The 18358-nt window shown below is 49.9% G+C and overlaps 1 protein-coding gene across 7 annotated transcripts in view; it reads right to left on the bottom strand.

Moving 5' to 3' along the window:
- CKAP5 (cytoskeleton associated protein 5) overlaps window positions 1-18358 on the bottom strand; it is a 1152983-nt gene that overhangs the window by 793829 nt on the left and 340796 nt on the right. For all 7 annotated transcript variants that reach the window (XM_085646654.1, XM_085646649.1, XM_085646653.1 and 4 more), the window contains exons 14-16: window positions 11488-11592; window positions 11285-11395; window positions 10676-10768 (exon numbers count right to left, since the gene is read on the bottom strand). In XM_085646654.1, the coding sequence (XP_085502780.1) occupies window positions 10676-10768; window positions 11285-11395; window positions 11488-11592 (309 nt within the window). The remainder of the gene's footprint in view (window positions 1-10675; window positions 10769-11284; window positions 11396-11487; window positions 11593-18358) is intronic.

Here is an 18358-nt window from a genome sequence, read left to right as displayed (position 1 = left end):
CGCACCACAACACGAAATCACCAGAAAAAACTGTGGGAGCATGGGAACAGTGTGCGAAGAGCAGAAAAGGTGGCAAGAAACGGTGACTAACACCACCACCAGGGTAGCGTCAACACTGCAGACCCCAAAGGCAGGGAAAGAAGAAAGAACAAGCAGCAGAAAACTGCGCAGCCACCCTGCCTGCACATAGACAACCTCCAATCCCTGTGCCCCGAAGGGAAGAACAGGCAGAAAAGTCATGGTACACGTAGGAAGTCCAACCCCCTCATCCTGACCAAGAAAGGGGACCAGTCCCATGACAGATAGGGACAACAAACCACCAAGTCACCCCAACCTAGAGAGCAACCACCCACAAGGACAAGACATGGCCAGAGGACCCTCAAACCAGAGGACAGCAATGGAAGAAGGGGAGAGAGGACAAGGATAGAAGCAAGCCTCCCCTTTCCCACCCCCAAAAACCTGGAGTAGCCAGAGCAGCATGGCACCAGCATCATGAAACCCCATCCGCCAAAGAACCAAGGGAGGAAGGAACCGCCCCCAGACGGAGCCACAAGTCAAGAACTAGGAAGGCACCCACAGGAGACACAGCCCCGCACCGGGAGGAGAGTGCCGAACACCAACCCAAGGGTCCTCGCAGAATAGGGAAAGAAGGGCAGGCCGTGAAGGAATCTGCGGCTAGAATGGTCTCTACCAGAAACATTGTTACCGAAGGTAAGTAACTCTTACATCTGATACAGACTACTAGCCGCAGATTCCTTCACGTAGAATAGATACTCTAGCAATACCCCCTGGGAAGGAGGGTCTGCGAAAGGACCCCACCAGCAATGCAGAACAGAGGGCCCACAGGGGACCAGATCTGTGGACCATGTAGAACCTCTCCCCTGCCAGGACAAGGGAGTCCCCCACAAGCAAACTCCACCGACCAAGGGGATGTAGGAGGAAAAGAAGGCTTAAGAGGCTCGTACACTCACAGCAGGGATACCAAGGGCAAGGGCTGAGACGCCGAAGCACCTCACTCCCCACAAAGGAAGAATAGCTTCCATCGAATGCCAAGACAGGAAGACGGAAGAAGAAGCCTAGAGAGCCCAAGCAAACTAGGGAGAAGAAGGCAAGCCCACTCCAGATGGAGAGCAGCCTGTCAGCCAGAACAATGCCTGCACGCAAGGCCAGAAGCAAAAAGAACAGCCCGAGGCCCCAGGAAGACCAAGTAGGCAACACCTGACAAGGGACATCCCAGACCACAGAACGGAAGCATGGAGAGGAGGAGAGGTCCAGGCCACCACCACGAGTGGCCGGGCACACGACCTCAGGAAGCAAAAGCAACCTACGCAAACACCAAGGAGAACAGGTACTCGAAGGCGACCAGAACCCCAAAGCAGAGAACAAGCCATATGACAGCTACCATAAACCCACATAGGGCACGTGAAGTTCCAATATATGGGAACCCTCTCTGGAAGAACTTCCGCTGCAGAGGAAGAAACAAAAGAACAGGGAAACAAACATCCCCGCTACAGGCTTGACAGCAGCCCAAGCAAAGCAGAAGGCCCGATCTCAGGGCCAAGACTACGCAACAGCTCCTGCAGAACTCACACACAACAAAGGACCGTCCAGCAGCCAACAATGCCAAAGTCCCAAGGAAGGATGTAAACTGCCAGAAAAACATACTCCACAACCATAACTGCCGGCCTAAGAAGGCCCAAAAGCTACCCTAACTCAGAAGTAACTGAGGAGGGGATGAGGAGGAGGACAGAGCCCTGCCAAGAGCCTCTGGATGGCGGAGTCGGCCGGGGCATGAAACAGACTGCCATCAAATGGGAGATCAAGAAGCCTCTCCCAAATATTTTCAGGGAAGACGCTGTCCCGAAGCCAAGCATGGCAACGGAGGGTGGCTGAGGAAGCCATGGCCCAGCCCAGCGCCTCAGACGTCCAGAGCGGAGCGGAGAATTAACGCCGCAAGCTCTCGGCGATCTAATGCGTGGTGCCCCAAATCCACCTGAGCAGACTACTGGGACGCTGCAAACTGCAGAGACTCAGCCGAGTACCACAAACAGGAGGAGGCCCTAGCCAGCACACACAAGGTGTTAAGGGCCTGCAGGGCCACGCTGGTAGAGGCGAAAATGTAGCGTCCCCAAGTGTCCAGCCAGCGGGCCTCTCTGGACGGCGGAGCAAACAGTGGCGGCAGGGAGGGAAAAGCAGTCCTCGGAAGGGGACTGGCGGGTGAGGGGTGAATGGACAGGCACGCCGCGTAACACTGCGTCGGAAGGTGCCGATGCAGAAGATGTGGAGGCACCGGGTCCCCAGAGGCAGGACGCCTCAAAGTTCCTGTCAAGGCAGAAAGGAGCGAACCCTCAAAGGAAAGTAAGATTTCCCTTCCACCAGAGCCCTGGTGGAGGACCTCCAACAGATGGTCCGCCGGAAAGTGAGCCACCGGGTCACCCATGCGTAGGATGCCCACAGTCGTGGACACCGCGTGAGCGAAAGCCGCCCCCGTTGGGCCCCACGATGGAGAAAGCAGCTCCTCTGTGGGCGACTGCTTCAAACTAAGGTGGCCATCCGAGGCCAAGCGGGGCAGGCAAGGGCCAGACCTGGAAGTCAGGAGGAGCTGAGGAATGAGGGACCTGTCGCTCTTCCGACCAACACCCCTGCCTCAGGAAGGGCAGGGAGATACCCTTCGACGCCGGTGAAAAGGACACCACACGGCGACCAGTCTTCGGGGAAGACGACACCAATGGACAGCCTGCCTCCGGAGAAGGAGCGTCCGAAGACGAATCCACGGTACGACACCTGCGCGGATCCGTAGAGTCCGCTGCTTGAGGCAGGACAATGGCACCATCTGGCGTTGCCGGGCAAGGTACCTCAAAGTCACCCCGCACCAGAGACCAGAGCGGTGACCTGAGTAGAGCTGGAGCCGCACCAGCCCTGGAGCGGTGCCTGGACGGCACCGGACCGACCCCTGCCGAGGCAACCACCTGCGTAGGGGAACAGGATGGGCCCAGGGAGGGGCCGGAAGCCATCCGCCGGCCGCAGTCCAGAAGGAGGCGAAGGTCGCCCGGCAACCCCTGCGGCGGCCCCAGGGACGATACAACCTCTGACTCGCCCTACGAGGCAGCCTCCTGAGAGGAGGTACGAGGGGGGCCTGGAGAGGGCTGAGGGGTCTGTCCTATCAGCAGGACGAGGAGTGGCCACTGACCCCTGTGGCTTCGCACGGTCCAGCTGCTGTCGGTGCCGTAGGGCCACCCTGCCAAGGGACCGAGAGGTGCTCGGGGATGCAACCCGAGCCCCGGCGACACCACAGGGACCCCCGCGGGGGTTTGTGGCAGGGCAGAGACGCCGTGGCCTGAAGGAGGTGCCACAGAGGAGCTGCACCCCAACAGTACTACATCCTCCAAGCCTGGATCCGACCCAGTCAGGGCCGGTGCGACCGGCGGGGCCGCGGAGGGCCCTGCGCAAGGCGAGGGATCTGCAGACGCCCCACGGGGGGGGGGGGGGGGGGGGGAGGAGGAGGAGACGTCAGCGAGGCCTGCAAAGCCGCCGCGTAAGTCTCCATCTGGACTCTCGATGCCCCAACAGCTGGAAACGTTGGATAGAGCGACACGCGGGGCCGCATCACCAGCGGAGAATTCTCCCCCCCCCCCCCCCCCCCCCAGGCTATCATGACCAGAGATCCTGCGAACCCTGACGTGCCTCAAGCCTCCCGACGCCTGCAGACTCAATACAGAGGACCCCCCACCACCCCCCCCCACCATGACCAGAGCAGGTAAGAAAATCCAACGTCCCAAGACACCCCTGCACCAAACGCCCCACGGCCTAGTGTGCCCAAACCAACGATGCCTACCAAACCTTCAACATCCCAACTTACCCCTCGAAGTGGTGGTCGCTCCTGGAAGATCCTCGTCCCAGAGCCTGCAGTGTTTTTTTGACCTGGAGAATCTCCATTGAAATCAACAGGGCACCCGACCTCAAAACAGCGGTTTTGGAGGTGATCAGCGGATTGAAAGGTATCTGCCGTATAGTGAATCCCAATGGAGTGACTACCTATGAAAACGAATTATAGGTATGTCACCTATCATAGTGAGCACTTTAATTCGGAATTTGAATCGGACCACTTATATTGGAACTAAACTAAGTCATATTTTTACCAATTGCGGACGTTAAAGAGACAAAGCGAAGGTTGTTCTTGGGATGAATTTCACTTGTGGAATACCACCACACTAATTTGAAGAACTAGCGGATGATATAGTGATCTGGGTACATTCATGACTATCTTCAGATTGGAGTATTTTGACTACTGCCCTGAGGAAGCCCTATGCAGGGCGAAACGCGTTGGCTTCACTATTCCATCGCCTAATGTCATGTGTGGTCCAAGTACCCATTAAAGGATCAGATTTAACATCATTGAAGAGTCTGGATTGATTAGCTTGCTTTGCATTTGTGCATTTTGAAACACTTATGTTGCCTCTGTGCTTTTTTGTGTTTACTATAGTGTTGTGGTCTGTTGGCAGTGGACCAGGGAGGTGGGCAACTTCGACTAGGTTACAGAATCGTGTTTGTAAACTATGTATAGCTAGGAAGTGCGGCTTTGATTATCCCTGACTTCCTTTTTCCTTTTTTTGAGAACCCGGCCGTCCTAGTGCCGCTGAGGGTGCACCTTTGGTGCTACTTTGATCCCCAACTTATTGTTTGCTAAACCCTGGGAGCTTTGCTCCCACAACCCCGTGGCCTGCTTGCCAGCAGCCACTAACCGGAGCCCCCCTATCCTTCATAGGATAACATTGGGCCTCAACACACTGCACCCGGCCGCCCTAGTGCCGCTGAGGGTACAACAGTGCATTACTGACCCCGGGGGACCAGAGTCTAACCCCAGAACTCAAACTCCAAAGAGTACTTACCTCGAAACCGATAACCTGCTTTTCCTCATAACATTGACACTTTTTCTCCCAAAAAGTTTCTAAGTGTCGACTTTTGAAAACTAAGAAAATTCTTTAAAAATCGTACAAATAACCAAAACGTATTTTCTCACCTGTTTTCAGGAAATGTCCCAGTGCTGAATCTAGGTATCCAGCACTGAGTTGGAAAAGTAACACATGATACTTACTTGTGTAACAATATATCTGTAAGAAACATTAGTTAGTGATGGATTCCTTACCTTAGAATATCACCAGGCATCAGACTGGATCCGGAAAGCTTTTCGTCAGCAGTACCCCTGCGCGTCGGTAGGCGTAGTCATACAGCTCAGGGTTTGTCGCTGGCGTAGCTGCCGAGAAGACGTCGGCGCTACTTCGATGCGCCCAAGCGCGCGGATGTCTGTTCTGTACATGACTATTCTGGGCTAGGAACGCAGAGCCATGCCAGAGACTGATTACTGGTGCAATAGAACTAGGGCCCTGAAAGGGATGACCTGAACCCTAGAGAACAGTTCGCAGAACTGGGACGTCGGGCGGTAAAGAGTATCACTAACTAATGTCTTACAGATGTATCGTTACACAAGTAACTTGTGCATCTGAAAGAGACGTTCGTAATAGATTCCTTACCTTAGAATACATACCCAACCAATACCAATCCCGGTGGAGGGTCTGCGAAGTGATATTACACCAGAAAGTCAGAGAGAACTGAACAGCCAAAGAAGCCATCTCTCTAGACTGGACTGTCAAGGCAATAGTGCTTAGTGAAAGTATGCAGCAAGGCCCACGTGGCTGCCTGACATGTCTTGCAGGGGAACACCGCGTCCCAAATGGTGTAGTAGCTGCTGTGGCCCTGGTAGAATGGGCGTGCAGCCCAACCGGAGGTTCTTTTAGCCAGAGAGTAACAGGCTTTATTGCACAAGACAACACATCGGGAGATAGTCTGCTTGTGCACAGCCCGACCTTTCTTGGCACCCACATAGCCAACAAAGAGCTGGTCATTCACCCGGAACGGTTGTGTGCGGTTGAGATAGAATGAAAGTCCATGTTTTGGGTCCAGACGGTGGAGCCTCTCCTCATCTTTTCAAGGGTGCGGCGGCAAAAAGAAAGTGGGCAGTGTGACAGTTTGCCCGAGATTTAAGGCAGAGACTACTTTTGGTGGATGTATGTCGATACATCGCGCACCATTCCATCGCGTGCATTTACCACGCGTATTTTACATCGCAAAGTCCATAACATCGTCACCTTCAACATCGAACGTTGTTGCAACGTCAATGCGTTGATTGCTATTGGGCAGTACATAACTTCGCAGACCACGAAATCGCACGTCCTGACAACGCGTTTGTGTCCTACCACAGTGTTTACATTCTTTTGGCTGAATGTGTGATCCCGCCTCTAGCCCCCACTGTCCCCCCCACCCCCTCCCCGTCGCTAATTTTTCTCTTTATTTTTCCCAATTTTACGTTTCTTTTGCTGGCAATTACATTTTTGAGGCACAGTATTTTCTATGGGAACTCAAACTGGCACTGTACATGATTTAAGACCGGATTCTTTAAACATGGCTAGTTTTTCTTTTTAAATTGATTTCTGTACGTAATGGAACGGCAGAGGTATTTTTAAATAATTTTATTACAGCTGGCAGTGCAGTGTCTGGTTTGCTCCTGCGCAGTGCACAGATAGTACAGAACAGCAGAGATTGTTTTAATGTGACGCTGTCTACCAAGTGACAGGTTGTCGCTATCACTAATGTTCTCAGCTTCTCCTCTGCTGAAAGTAAACAATCGCGGATCCGTTTGCTGTCTTATGCCTCTGTCCTGCTCTTTTTACAAGTTGTATTTCAAATTAGGATTTTCATGCGGAAGTGCAACTGTTTTGAAAGTAGAGCAGTGTGGCTTCAGCTGGAAATAGCATTTGCTATGAAGTTTACAATACAAAAATATGCCTGTGCTTCTTGGAGGAGGCAAAACCTGCACACGATTGCAATGCAGTGAAAAAGTGATTACTCATGTATTTACATGCAGTGTGCAAACGTGCGCACCGCATCTAATTCACACTGATATTTATTGACCAGGTTAGCACAGCTGTGGTGTGAATGTAGTTATCGGAAGTCTTTCGATGTAAATATGACCTGCCCGGTCTATTTTACTAATTGCAAATGTGCATGCGTGCACGCACACAGACACACTTTTCCCTACCCCCCCTCGCTTTCATAGCTGGTAAAGAATACATGTTGTAATATTACTTTCTGGAATCAACTGTCGCAGCTCATTCTCCACGCAAGGAGGCGGCAGCTGGACAGGTTCAGGTGGAGGACCGTCCCCTGTGGCTGCTACAGGAGCTCCTCCCGAAGTCCTATCGGGGAATCTACACTCATACTAAGCAGCTCGGGATACCAAACTCTTCGAGCCCAGTCCGGTACCACAAGAATGACTTTGGCCCGGTCGCGTCTGATTTTATTCAGCACTCTGGGTAGAAGTGGGAAAGGCGTACAACAGACCGCAACTCCACTCATGACGAAAAGCGTCTCAGAGCCAGTACCGCCTTGGAAACTCCAACGCACAGAACTGCTGAAATTGCGCATTCTCTATGGTGGCGAATAGATCTAACCAAGGTTCTCCCCACTGCTGAAAGAGACCTTGTGCCACCTCCGAGTGAAGACGCCATTCGTGATCCAACATGCACCTGCGGCGGAGTTTGTCTGCCCTGGCGTTTAAAGAACCTGCCATGTGTCGAACTGCCAAGGAAATGCCTGACGTTCCGGCCATGTCGAGAGACACAGAGCCTCCTGACATAGGGTCCACAACCCCACCCAGCTTGTTGCAGTACCACATGGCGGTGGTGTCTGAACACCTGCACTCCTCACCCCTTGACAGAGGGAAGGAATGCTTTCAGTGCAAGTAGGATTGCCCTGAGCTCCAAAAGGTTGATATGGAGCTTGGACTCCACCAGAGGCCTCTGATCTCCACCTCTCCCATGTGGCCGCCCCAACCCAGGAGAGACGCGTCCGTCACCACTGTGCGCTCCGGTTGGGGAAGGGGGAGGGATCTGCCGCTGGTCCGTGAGCCACCACTGCAAGGCCTGCGCAGTGCCATCCAAGATCTGGACGTAGTCGGACAGGTTCCCCTGATGCTGCGTCCACTGGAACTTCAGGTCCCACTGCAGAGCCCGCATATACCATCTGGCACGATAGATCAGCAGGATGCAGGAGGCCATGAGGCCCAGCAGCCTTAGGGTCTTCCTGACCAAAACCCAGGACCAGGGCCGAAAGATCAAAATCATAGCCTTAATGTCCCGGACTCGCTGTTTGGGAGGATAAACCCGAAACTGCGTCGGATCCAGAACTGCTCCGATGAAGAGGAGCTTCTGAGGGGGAATCAGGTGCGACTTCGGGACTTTGATGGAAAACCCCAGCAAATGCAGGAGGTCAGCCGTACTCTGGAGGTGGGAGACGACTGCCTGGGGCAAGGCCGCCCTCAGCCAGTCGTCGAGATAAGGAAAGACTAAAACCTCCGATCTGCGCAGATGAGCTGAAACCATCACTTTCGTGAACACCTGAGGGGCGCTGGTAAGGCCGAAAGGGAGCACTGAACTGAAAGTGCTCGTCGCCTACCGTGAACCGCCACAAGCCACAATGGAGGCTCCATCGGAGCCGCGGGGGAGTGACAGCCTGCCCACTCCACCGCGTCCCGCGACTGCTGAGGGGTAGACGAAGAGCAATGTTGCTTCTTCCACTTATGGCGCCATGACTAACATGTCCCCGAATCAGACGAGCAATTGTGTCGGCTGCACGACCGGTCCCTCGACCTCCCACAGGAGTGAAACCTCGGGCAGCGTGGAACCGATTGTCGGACCTCCAACAAATTTCATGAACGCTTCCGCAAAGCTTTCGGCACCATGACCCGACAATGGGGGCACGCCTCGTGGTCATTGGCGTGCCCTAAGCAGGAGACACGTCGTGCTGGTCCACCACCGACATGTTCCGACGGTAGGCCCTAAAGGACTGAAATCTGGGCATCCCTACTGCACCAGGAGTAGAGTACTCTACAAAACAAGAGAAACAAGTTCTCAGAAACCAAGTTAAAATATTAACTAGGGGTACCACTCTCATATCTGCGCTGGCTGGCGCGGAAAAAGAAAGAACTGATGTCAGCGCGCGTGGACGCGTCTAAGTAGCTCCGACGACATCGTCTTGGCGACTATGCCGCCAGCAACCTACGCGGAGCAGCATGACGACGCCTACAGACGCACAGGAGTACTGCTGACGAATAACTTTCCGGATCCAGTCGGACGCCTGGGGATATTCTAAGGTAAGAAATCTGTCACTAACGTGTCCCTTTCAGATGTAAAAGTAACTTACCTGTGAATTGAATTTCCTTCCATAGGATAACATTGTGGTTCTCTGAAAAAGTTTCGAAGTGTCAACTCTCGAAATACAAGAATATTCTTTAAAAATCGTACATCTAACAAACGCATTTTCTCAACTATTTCCGGAAATGTCCCAGTGCTGAATCTAGGATCCAGCACTGTGTTTGAAAAAGTAACTCGAAAAGTAACTTGCCTGCAATTTATTGAAAAAGCCCAGTCATTCCAATGTACTGTACTTTCCAAGTGTTGCATACTACTGCTCCCCTGTAAATCAAACAAAGTACCATTCCAATTGCATTTTCAAACAGTCCTATATCCAGTAACTTATTACTGAAATGTATTTAATGCTTACCTATTCCAGACTTGCTTGGTTCTAAAAATAAACAGTATATTTTTTATACAAAAACAATTGGCATAGAGTTCAGTTTGAGTGTGTGAATTAATTTGCTGACTGAATGTGTACACCAAATGCTTAACACTGTCCTCTGATACTGCCTTACTGCTCGACCAAGCTACCACTATTCAAGAGTAAGGTTCTATCTAACTTTAACCTCTGCCTACCTTTGGGGCCTCTTGGACTCTATACACAGTGTACCTTACTTTGGTGCAGTATATATAGAGCCAGTTTCTTACAGATCTGGATGAATCTGACAATATCTGAATTATTAGACGGCAGATTACCAAGTAGCTATTTCAATGTAATATAGTTTATGTAGCCCCAGCGGACTATCATTGGTGACTCGAGTACCAATGGGTAGGACATGCTACACGCCTGCTGCATCAACCCACTTGTCATGAAAACAATCTTCATATCTACGCAAGGTCACATGAGCCAAGCAGGTCAAACACTGAGAATGTTCCAAAATAATGCTCTGATCAGTAACCACTCCAGTGGAACTGAAAATGCATGAACACGTAAGGTGTGTTAAACGGACTAAATTGCCAAAGATAGGAAGAATTCATGAGCAAATGTCCTTCAGTGATGTAAAGCTATGACAAGTGCTCCAGAAATCGTGAGCCCTCTTGGGTAAGTTGGATTTCTATCAAGAAGGCAATGCTGCAAGCCACTAAAAAATATCAATGGGTGTTGCAAAGCAAGCTCTGTAATGTTGGGAGTCAGACCTTAGTACGGATCTGGACGTTTGCACCCTTGTTCCGAACGCACATAAAACAAGACCATGTATACCTACAGAACGAGACTATGCCTCCAAGAGGTGGCTACACAAATTGAAAGATATTTTCAACCTGGACTTTACCTACAAATAAAGGAAGGTACTATGCATCACATACATTTAATAGTAGTGTGAGTGATTAATATAGACTCTGGCCTGCTGTTAAACTAGGATACATAGGAGGTGGGGGTTGGGGGTATAAAGAGTCGATATAGGAAACGGGAGGAGACCACTTACTTGAAAGTTTGTTTCTTTCCACCCAGGTTTTCTTGCTAGCATCCTGACCAGAGCTTGGCACGGCATTTCACTTCTCTCCATCACTTCTACGGCCTAGTAAGAAGCAGATAACAGTAAAACAGGGTAGGAGAGTAGACACACGGTCTTGCCAACATGCACGGTGCAAGATGATTGCACCTCAAAAGCATAGACCACAATCAGTAAGAAAACCCTGCTCATCACAATCTAAATAGCCAAAGGAACACTCTTCCACTCCACTAACTCAAAAGCAGAGGAGGCAGAGACGGAAAATACCCACTTCAGCAAACTACTGAATACTACACTAAAATAGTGTCTAAGACACCCATCCAACCCTTCCGCCTGCACCCCTCCTACCCTCGGCACCCAGACAGTACCAAAAGTTGAATAAAACTGAGCAGAACATCTCTTTACCATCTTTGAGGTTGAAGACATTTTGAAAATTTCTACAATATAGGGTTTCTCCCCTTTCATTAAAAACATCAAGTGGTAAAGGTCTCATTAAAAGAGCTTATAAGAACAGAACAAGAAACTGGAACTCCAGAGAAGTTTAGAGAGACTTGGACTACTACTTCAAGATGACCAACCTACCTTTTGAAACTCCTCCATGCTGGCAAGCCTCTCCTTCCAATTGGCACTATCCAGCATCTGCATGCAGGTCGCTGGAAGGACAGCCGCAGCTTTCTCTTCGCAAGCTTCAATCTGTGGAGAGGGCATGATGGTTAAACAGTGTCCACTAGATCCTCTTGCCTCCTTTACCACACTCCCAATAACTAACAGTATAAAACGCATACCGACAACTCCTGCTCGATGACTTCTTTCATCTCTGCCCCCTTCTTGCCCTTTACCGCAGCCCCGCCTGATGCTGCAGCTTTCCCTTTCTTAGCAGTTCCACCAGGCTGTATGGAAAAAAGACATTATGAATTGCAAAGGTTACGTATTTTTTTGTATTGGAGCAGGATTAGAAGGGTAAAAATCTGCCAATTAAAAACAAAAATTCTAATATTAACCGAATTGGCAAGGAACTTAGCACCCTTGACAGTCCCTAGTAAACGGTACCCCTGGTACCTAGGGCATGGGTACTAAAGAGAGTCCCTAAGGGCTGCAGCATGTCTTATGCCACCCTAAGGGATCCATACAAAAACTTCATGCAGACTGCCACTGCAGAATGAGTGAAAGGGTGCAAGCCCTTAGGAAAACACAACATTGCACACTGCCTGCGTGCAATACCCATGCACTGAATCTACCATATGCAAGCCACTCCTACTACAGGCCTTAAAAGCCCTAAAGCAGTGTGCATTATATCACGTCAGGCTATATTTGCATGATCAGATATGCCACTGTGCCTTCTAGTTAAATTGCTAGAAAGTACAAGTGAACAGGGAAGCAATCTTAAGAATATGTACTGAGTACAGGTCATTAACAGTTACCCAGACAGAATGCCTTCACTGAAACCTATGGAGCTTTGGTATCAAACACCTTGTCTTACTAAATCTACACTGATGCCAGTGTTGGAATTAATATGACATGCACCCAGAGGGCACCTTAGAGGTGCCCCTTGTAAACCTGCCACCACATACTGGTTTCTGACACCCCGAGGGTGAGAGCTCATGCTCTAAGGCCTGCAACAATGCCTACTTCGGCAGAAGGTGTTCACACCTCCAGCAGGATGGCTACTGAATCTATATACCAAATCCAGAGGCTTGGAAGCCTCAGACACCTTTGATTTTGCGACCCGGGAGAGGTCATCCCCTGAAGTGAGGCTGATTTGGTACCAGGACAGGGGGGGAAATTAGCTAGTCAGAAGACATGTCACACTTGCAGACTGAGCACATCCCTCTGGTGGGGAACCTTAAGTGGACAGTCAAAAAAGATTCACCATCTTGCTCTTGGTGAAACTAGGAACTCTGGGTCAGGATTATGCCCACTCCACATTCGAAGTTGTCATGTCAAATCATGTCACATACTCGAAGAATGAACTCAAACCAATGTTTGTAAAAAAATATTATTAACTTATATTACTTCTAGAACCAAGACACACCTAGCAGAGGTAGGTGAAATATATGCTTTGCAAAATATTACGCAGTGTTTACAATTGCATGCAGGTTCAAATGAAGATGGAGTGAAATGCAGGCAAGTCAAAATATCAATTTATGTACAGATTACTTTTTAGAATAATTTTTCTACTCATTGTAATATAGCTAGATATCACACTGGGACATGATCTAGAAAAAATGTAAGTAAAATCAGTTGTGCACAGTTGTAGTTTTTCAGGTTTCCATACAAATCAACTGCAGACATTTTTCAGAGAAAAACAGGCAATGTATTCCTATGGAGAGAAATGAAGTTGAGGGGCGGAGGGTCTCCGGGCACAGGCTGAAGGCGAAGTCAGGGAGTCCTGGAGGGGTCGACCCATGGTGGACTCAGACTCTGGAGTGCTGAGGGACCTCACAGGGACCAGTGGGCCACTCAAACTCTGGCTGTAGGCGACGGGTGCAGTGGTGGTCCAGGCGTCAGGTTTCTTTGTCCTCAGCAGGTTCAGAGACTTGCTTTGGAGATTTTTTTAACAGAGCTGCTGTTCACAGGAGACCCGGTCTTTCTTGAAGGCCGTCAGTATTCCCAGGGGTTCTGAAGGTCGCTGGCTGCAAGATAAGGAGACTTGGCGCAGGAGCTCTGGAAACTACAGATGGGCCGGTAGGGCTGGGGCCAAGTCGGTTCTCTGCAGTCTCCTCTGCTGGGCATCTTTCATCCTTCGTAGGTTGCGGGAATCTGTCTTCTCGGTTCAGGGCTGCCCCTAAATACTGTATTTAGGGGCATTTTAGGGGTCTTGAGGTGAGTAGCCAATGAGCTAATGACCTTGGGGTCAGTGCCCAGGTGTCTGCAAGATGGCAGGCACTGAAGTGTGGGCTTCACTTTGCCTTCCCCACCTGAGGAGTGGGGTTGGAAGAGGTGGGCACACCTGGGCTGGCTAATTTTTCCCACTTGTCTTCCAGCCGAAAAGGAGGGGAGACAGGAAGGCGGCCTGCTCCTGAGAGCGGGCGGCAAGGCCTTTGAAGCTCTCCTGCCACAGATGGCTCTTCATGGTCTGGGGCAGGTGTGAATGCCTCTGCCCAGGGAAGGCTGTTTCTGGGCTCAGAGTGAAGGATCCCACCCCAGGGGTCCAGAAACATGTTTCGTGGTGGCAGGCTGGTGTATACCAGTCAGGGAACCCACCAGGCTGGTCCTTTTTCATTGGGCATCTCTAAGATACCCTCTGTGTGCATTTTTCATTAAATCCCATGTGGGCATCAGTGTGGAATTAATGTGGTGAGAAGTTGGATACCAAACTTCCCAGTTTTAGTGCAGACATTATGCGACTGGAGCTGACAAACTCCAAGCACCATATACTCTTAATTGCAGGACTGCACTTTGTGTCTAAGAATTGGCATAGACACTGTAGGGGTACTGGGCTCATGCACCTGTATCCTCACCACTCGTGTAGTGCACCCAGCTAGACGGGTGACTGGTCTTTGCCAGGGCCATGGGTTGTAGGCATGCCACAAATGTGTGCGCCATGTCGACTGAAATGAAATGAAAATAGGTACTTCTAAAGCGCACAGCTACTCCACAGAGTGTCCCGGTGCTACAGGACCACCAAATAACAGGCAACCAAAGCCAAAGGGTCAACCCGCCCAAAGAGGAATTATTCTCTCCTAAAGGGGAGCAGGGGCTGCACATGCCTAAGTTAAAGAGTCAAACAGTTCCATGAGCGGGCGGCCGGTACTTGAAAGGAGCCACCACCAGCCCAGGAGCAGGCAAATTTGGGAATACGCATCAGAGACGTTTCGGATCATAGTGCTGGACCCTTCTCCTGAGATATACGGCACCAGTGCCGTGGAAGACCCGAAAAGCCAGAACCAAAGCCTTAAACTGGATCCTCTTCCGTACTGGTAGCCAGTGCAAGGCATTTAGGTGGATCGTCATACGTGCTCTAGGTCCAACCATGAGAATGGCTCTGGCAGCCGCATTCTGAACCACCTGCAGACGGTTCAGTAAATATTCAGGTAGGCCCAGATACAAAATATTGACGTAATCCAGCATGGATGCAATTAAGGCTTGCGCTACGGTCTTACGGTACTCAACCGGTAGCAGGGGGAAGGACGTTTTCTATCATTCTTAACATGCCAAAACAGGTGCCCGCAACAGTTTGAATTTCAGCCTTCATTGTTAGAGTGACGTTCAACTTCACTCCCAGGTTCTTCACCGTACTGACTGAAGCAGTAGGAGGGGACATGTCGCAAGGCCAACATCTGTGCCAAGATTCGAATGGCGGGCAGCCAGAGATGATAATCTTGGACTTCTCAGGGTTACAATTTAATTGGTTATGTCGTAACCAAGAGAAAACCTCCGTCAGACAGATGTTAATCTCGCTGCCTCTAAAGGCAGTGCCTTTTTCGCACGTAAACAGCAGTTGAATGTCGTTGGCGTAAGATACTATCTTCAATTTGTTCTGCACCATAACACGCAGCCCGCAAAGGCAGTGTGTGAGTGTAAAGGTACAGGGCCTCTAAGGGTGGCACAAGTGATGCAGCCCTTCAAGGTCTTCTCTGGTCACTGTGCCCTTGGTACCTGTGGTACCATTTACCAAGGACTGACATGTGGCCAGAGAATGCATTACTAGTAGTTCTACTGTAATCAAACCAAAGTGTGTGTGTATACATACATACATATATACACACACACACACACACACACACACCTACAATTCAAACCGTATTACTGCAGAGTATTTCAGTTACCCATGCCAGGCTTGTCATTGCTTTATTCTAGAAAATAAAACTAAAGGAATATGCTACTTACCAGTATGCATGTAGAGCTGCAGATCTACACACTTGTGCATAGATCGCCATCTGGTGTTGGGCCCGGATGTTTGCAGTTTGTTTTTCCTCTTGGAAAGTCTTTGGAAGTCACGAGTTCGGTGTCTCCTCCCTTGGATCGTATTGCGCATGGGCTTCGGCTCCATCCTCAGATTGTTTTTCGCCAGCAGGGAAAGATGGAGTGTAGTAATACCAGTGAAGAGGCCCATGTGTGTGTTATCTAAATAAGATAAGCTGGAACAGATACAGGTAGCCGGGGAGGCGGGTGGGCGTGTGTAGATCTGCAGCGCTACATGCCAAGAACAGATGCATACTGGTAAGTAGCATATTCCGTTCGAGGCATATGAGCTGCAGATTACACACTTGTGCATAGATTATATAGCAGTACCCACCGTTGGCGGCGACCACCCGTATCTGTTGCAGTGGTTTGAAATAATGTTTTGAGTACAGCCTGGCCCACACTAGCTTGTTGCTTAGTTTGCACATCTACACAATAGTGTTTGGTGAAAGTGTGCCGTGTTGACCATGTAGCTGCTTTGAAATCATCTAATGGGAGGTTTCCTAGAAAAGCCATTGAAGCCCCTATTTTACGTGTAGAATGGGCTTTAGGGGGAACGGATAGCGTTCATTTTGCTTTATGGTAGCAAATTTGAATACATTTGACAATCCACCTAGCTATCCCCGACTTGGAGATGGGGTTGCCCTTGTGTGGTGGAGAGAGAGACAAATAGTTGTTCGGTTACGGAAAGGTTGTGTTCTCTCGATGTAGTAGAGTAAGGCTCGTTTGACATCTAGTGTGTGAAGAGCTCTTTCTGCAACAGTTTGTGGTTGCGAGAATAATACTGGTAGTTCTACAGACTGGCTTAGGTGAAAAGGAGAAATTACTTTGGGGAGGAATTTTGGGTTGGTACGGAGAACCACCTTATTATGGTGCATTTGTAGAAAAGGTTCTTGAATAGTAAATGCTTGTATCTCACTGACCCTTCTGAGGGAAGTGATGGCTACAAGAAAAGCGATTTTCCATGTTAGGAATTGAAGTTCAGATTTGTGTAGGGGTTCAAAAGGAGGTCCCATTAGTCTGGTGAGAATAATATTCAGGTTCCACACAGGTGAGGGTGGCACTCTGGGGGGGAATTATTCTTTTAAGGCCTTCCATGAAGGCTTTAATGGCAGGTACTCGAAAGAGAGAGATGTTGCCTGTTTTGTAGGTAAGCTGCTATGGCTGTGAGGTGTAGTCGAATGGACGTATAGGCTAGATTACACCTTTGTAGGTGGAGTAAGTAGCCTATGATGTGTTGAATGGACACATCTAGTGGATTGATGGTGTTATGACAATAGATAACAAAACGTTTCCACTTGGCGGCATAGCACGCTCTAGTGATAGGGCGCCTAGCTTCTTTGATGACGTTCATACAGTCAGGAGGAAGATTAGGGTACACAAATTCTAGGATTTCAGGAGCCAGATCGCAAGGTTGAACTGAGCTGGGTCCGGGTGTCTGATCTCTCCATGGTTCTGGGTTAAGAGGTGTGGAGAGAGGCGTAATTTTTGGTGCGGTACTACAGATAGTTCCAGCAGTGTGGTGTACCACGGTTGTCTGGCCCAAGTTGGCGCTACTAATATTAGTGTGAGGGAGTGCTATTTTAGTTTGCGCACTACTAATGGAATTAGTGGGAGAGGCGGAAAAGCGTACGCAAATCTGCCTGACCAGTTCATCCATATCGCATTGCCTTTGGACAATGGGTGTGGGTATCTCGTGGAGTTGTTGTGTTTGTCTACTGAGTAGATCTGCTATAGTGTTTTGCACTCCTGGGACATGCTGGGCTAGGAGAAAGATTTTCCGGGGTATGGCCCATCCCCATATGCTCTGTGCTAATTGAGAGAGCTGTGGAGTGTGTCCCGCCTTGTTTTTTAATATAATACATGGCTGTCATGTTGTCTGTGCGGATCAGGACTGTTTTGCCCAAAATGTGTGTCTGAAAGGATTTTAGGGCTAGGAAGATCGCTAGTAACTCCAGATCATTGATACGGAGTAGCTTCTCTTGAGGTGACCACTTGCCTTGCATGGTGAGATGTAATAGATGAGCTCCCCAGCCGGAGAGCGATGCGTCTGTTAGTAGTACCTGTGGAACCGGGTCCAGGAACGGTCGACCTTTGGAAAGGTTTGTGGTAGTCCACCACTGCAGAGAGCGATGGGTACGGCCGTCTACCAATACCAGATCTGTTAATTGACCCTGGGCCTGGTTCCATTGGTGCGCCAAGCACTCTTGGAGGACGCATCTGGAGTCTTGCGTGAGGTACTATGAAGATGCAAGAGGCCATCATCCCTATTAGTTGCATGAACACCCGAGCTGGAAGGGGGTGTTGTGCTATAAATTTTGCACGCAGAGCCTGGATGCTTGCAATCCTGGTAGGATTGAGGTAGGCTAGCGCTTTTGAGGTGTCTATAGTGGCACCTAGATATTGTTTTATGTGGGATGGGTGGAGATGGGACTTTGTGGTTTACCGTGAAGCCCAGCTGATGAAGTAGCTGGATGGTGGTGTGTGTGTTGTACACACTGATTGTATGAACTGGCTTTTATTAGCCAGTCTAGGTAAGGGAAGACGTGAATGTGTTGTCTTCGCAGATGTGCTGCCACCACTGCTAGGCACTTGGTGAATACTCGTGGTGCGGTTGTGACTCCGAACGGGAGCACTTTGAATTGGTAGTGGTGGCCGTCCACTACAAATCTGAGGTACTTCATGTGGGCCTTGTGCACTGGAATGTGGAAGTAAGCATCTTTTAGGTCCAAAGTGGTGAGGAAGTCGTTT

This window comes from Triturus cristatus, chromosome 3_1 (assembly GCF_964204655.1).
Source record: "Triturus cristatus chromosome 3_1, aTriCri1.1, whole genome shotgun sequence".
NCBI lineage: Eukaryota > Metazoa > Chordata > Amphibia > Caudata > Salamandridae > Triturus > Triturus cristatus.
Note: the sequence above shows the minus strand (reverse complement) of the source record. Positions and strands in the feature narration are given on the sequence as shown.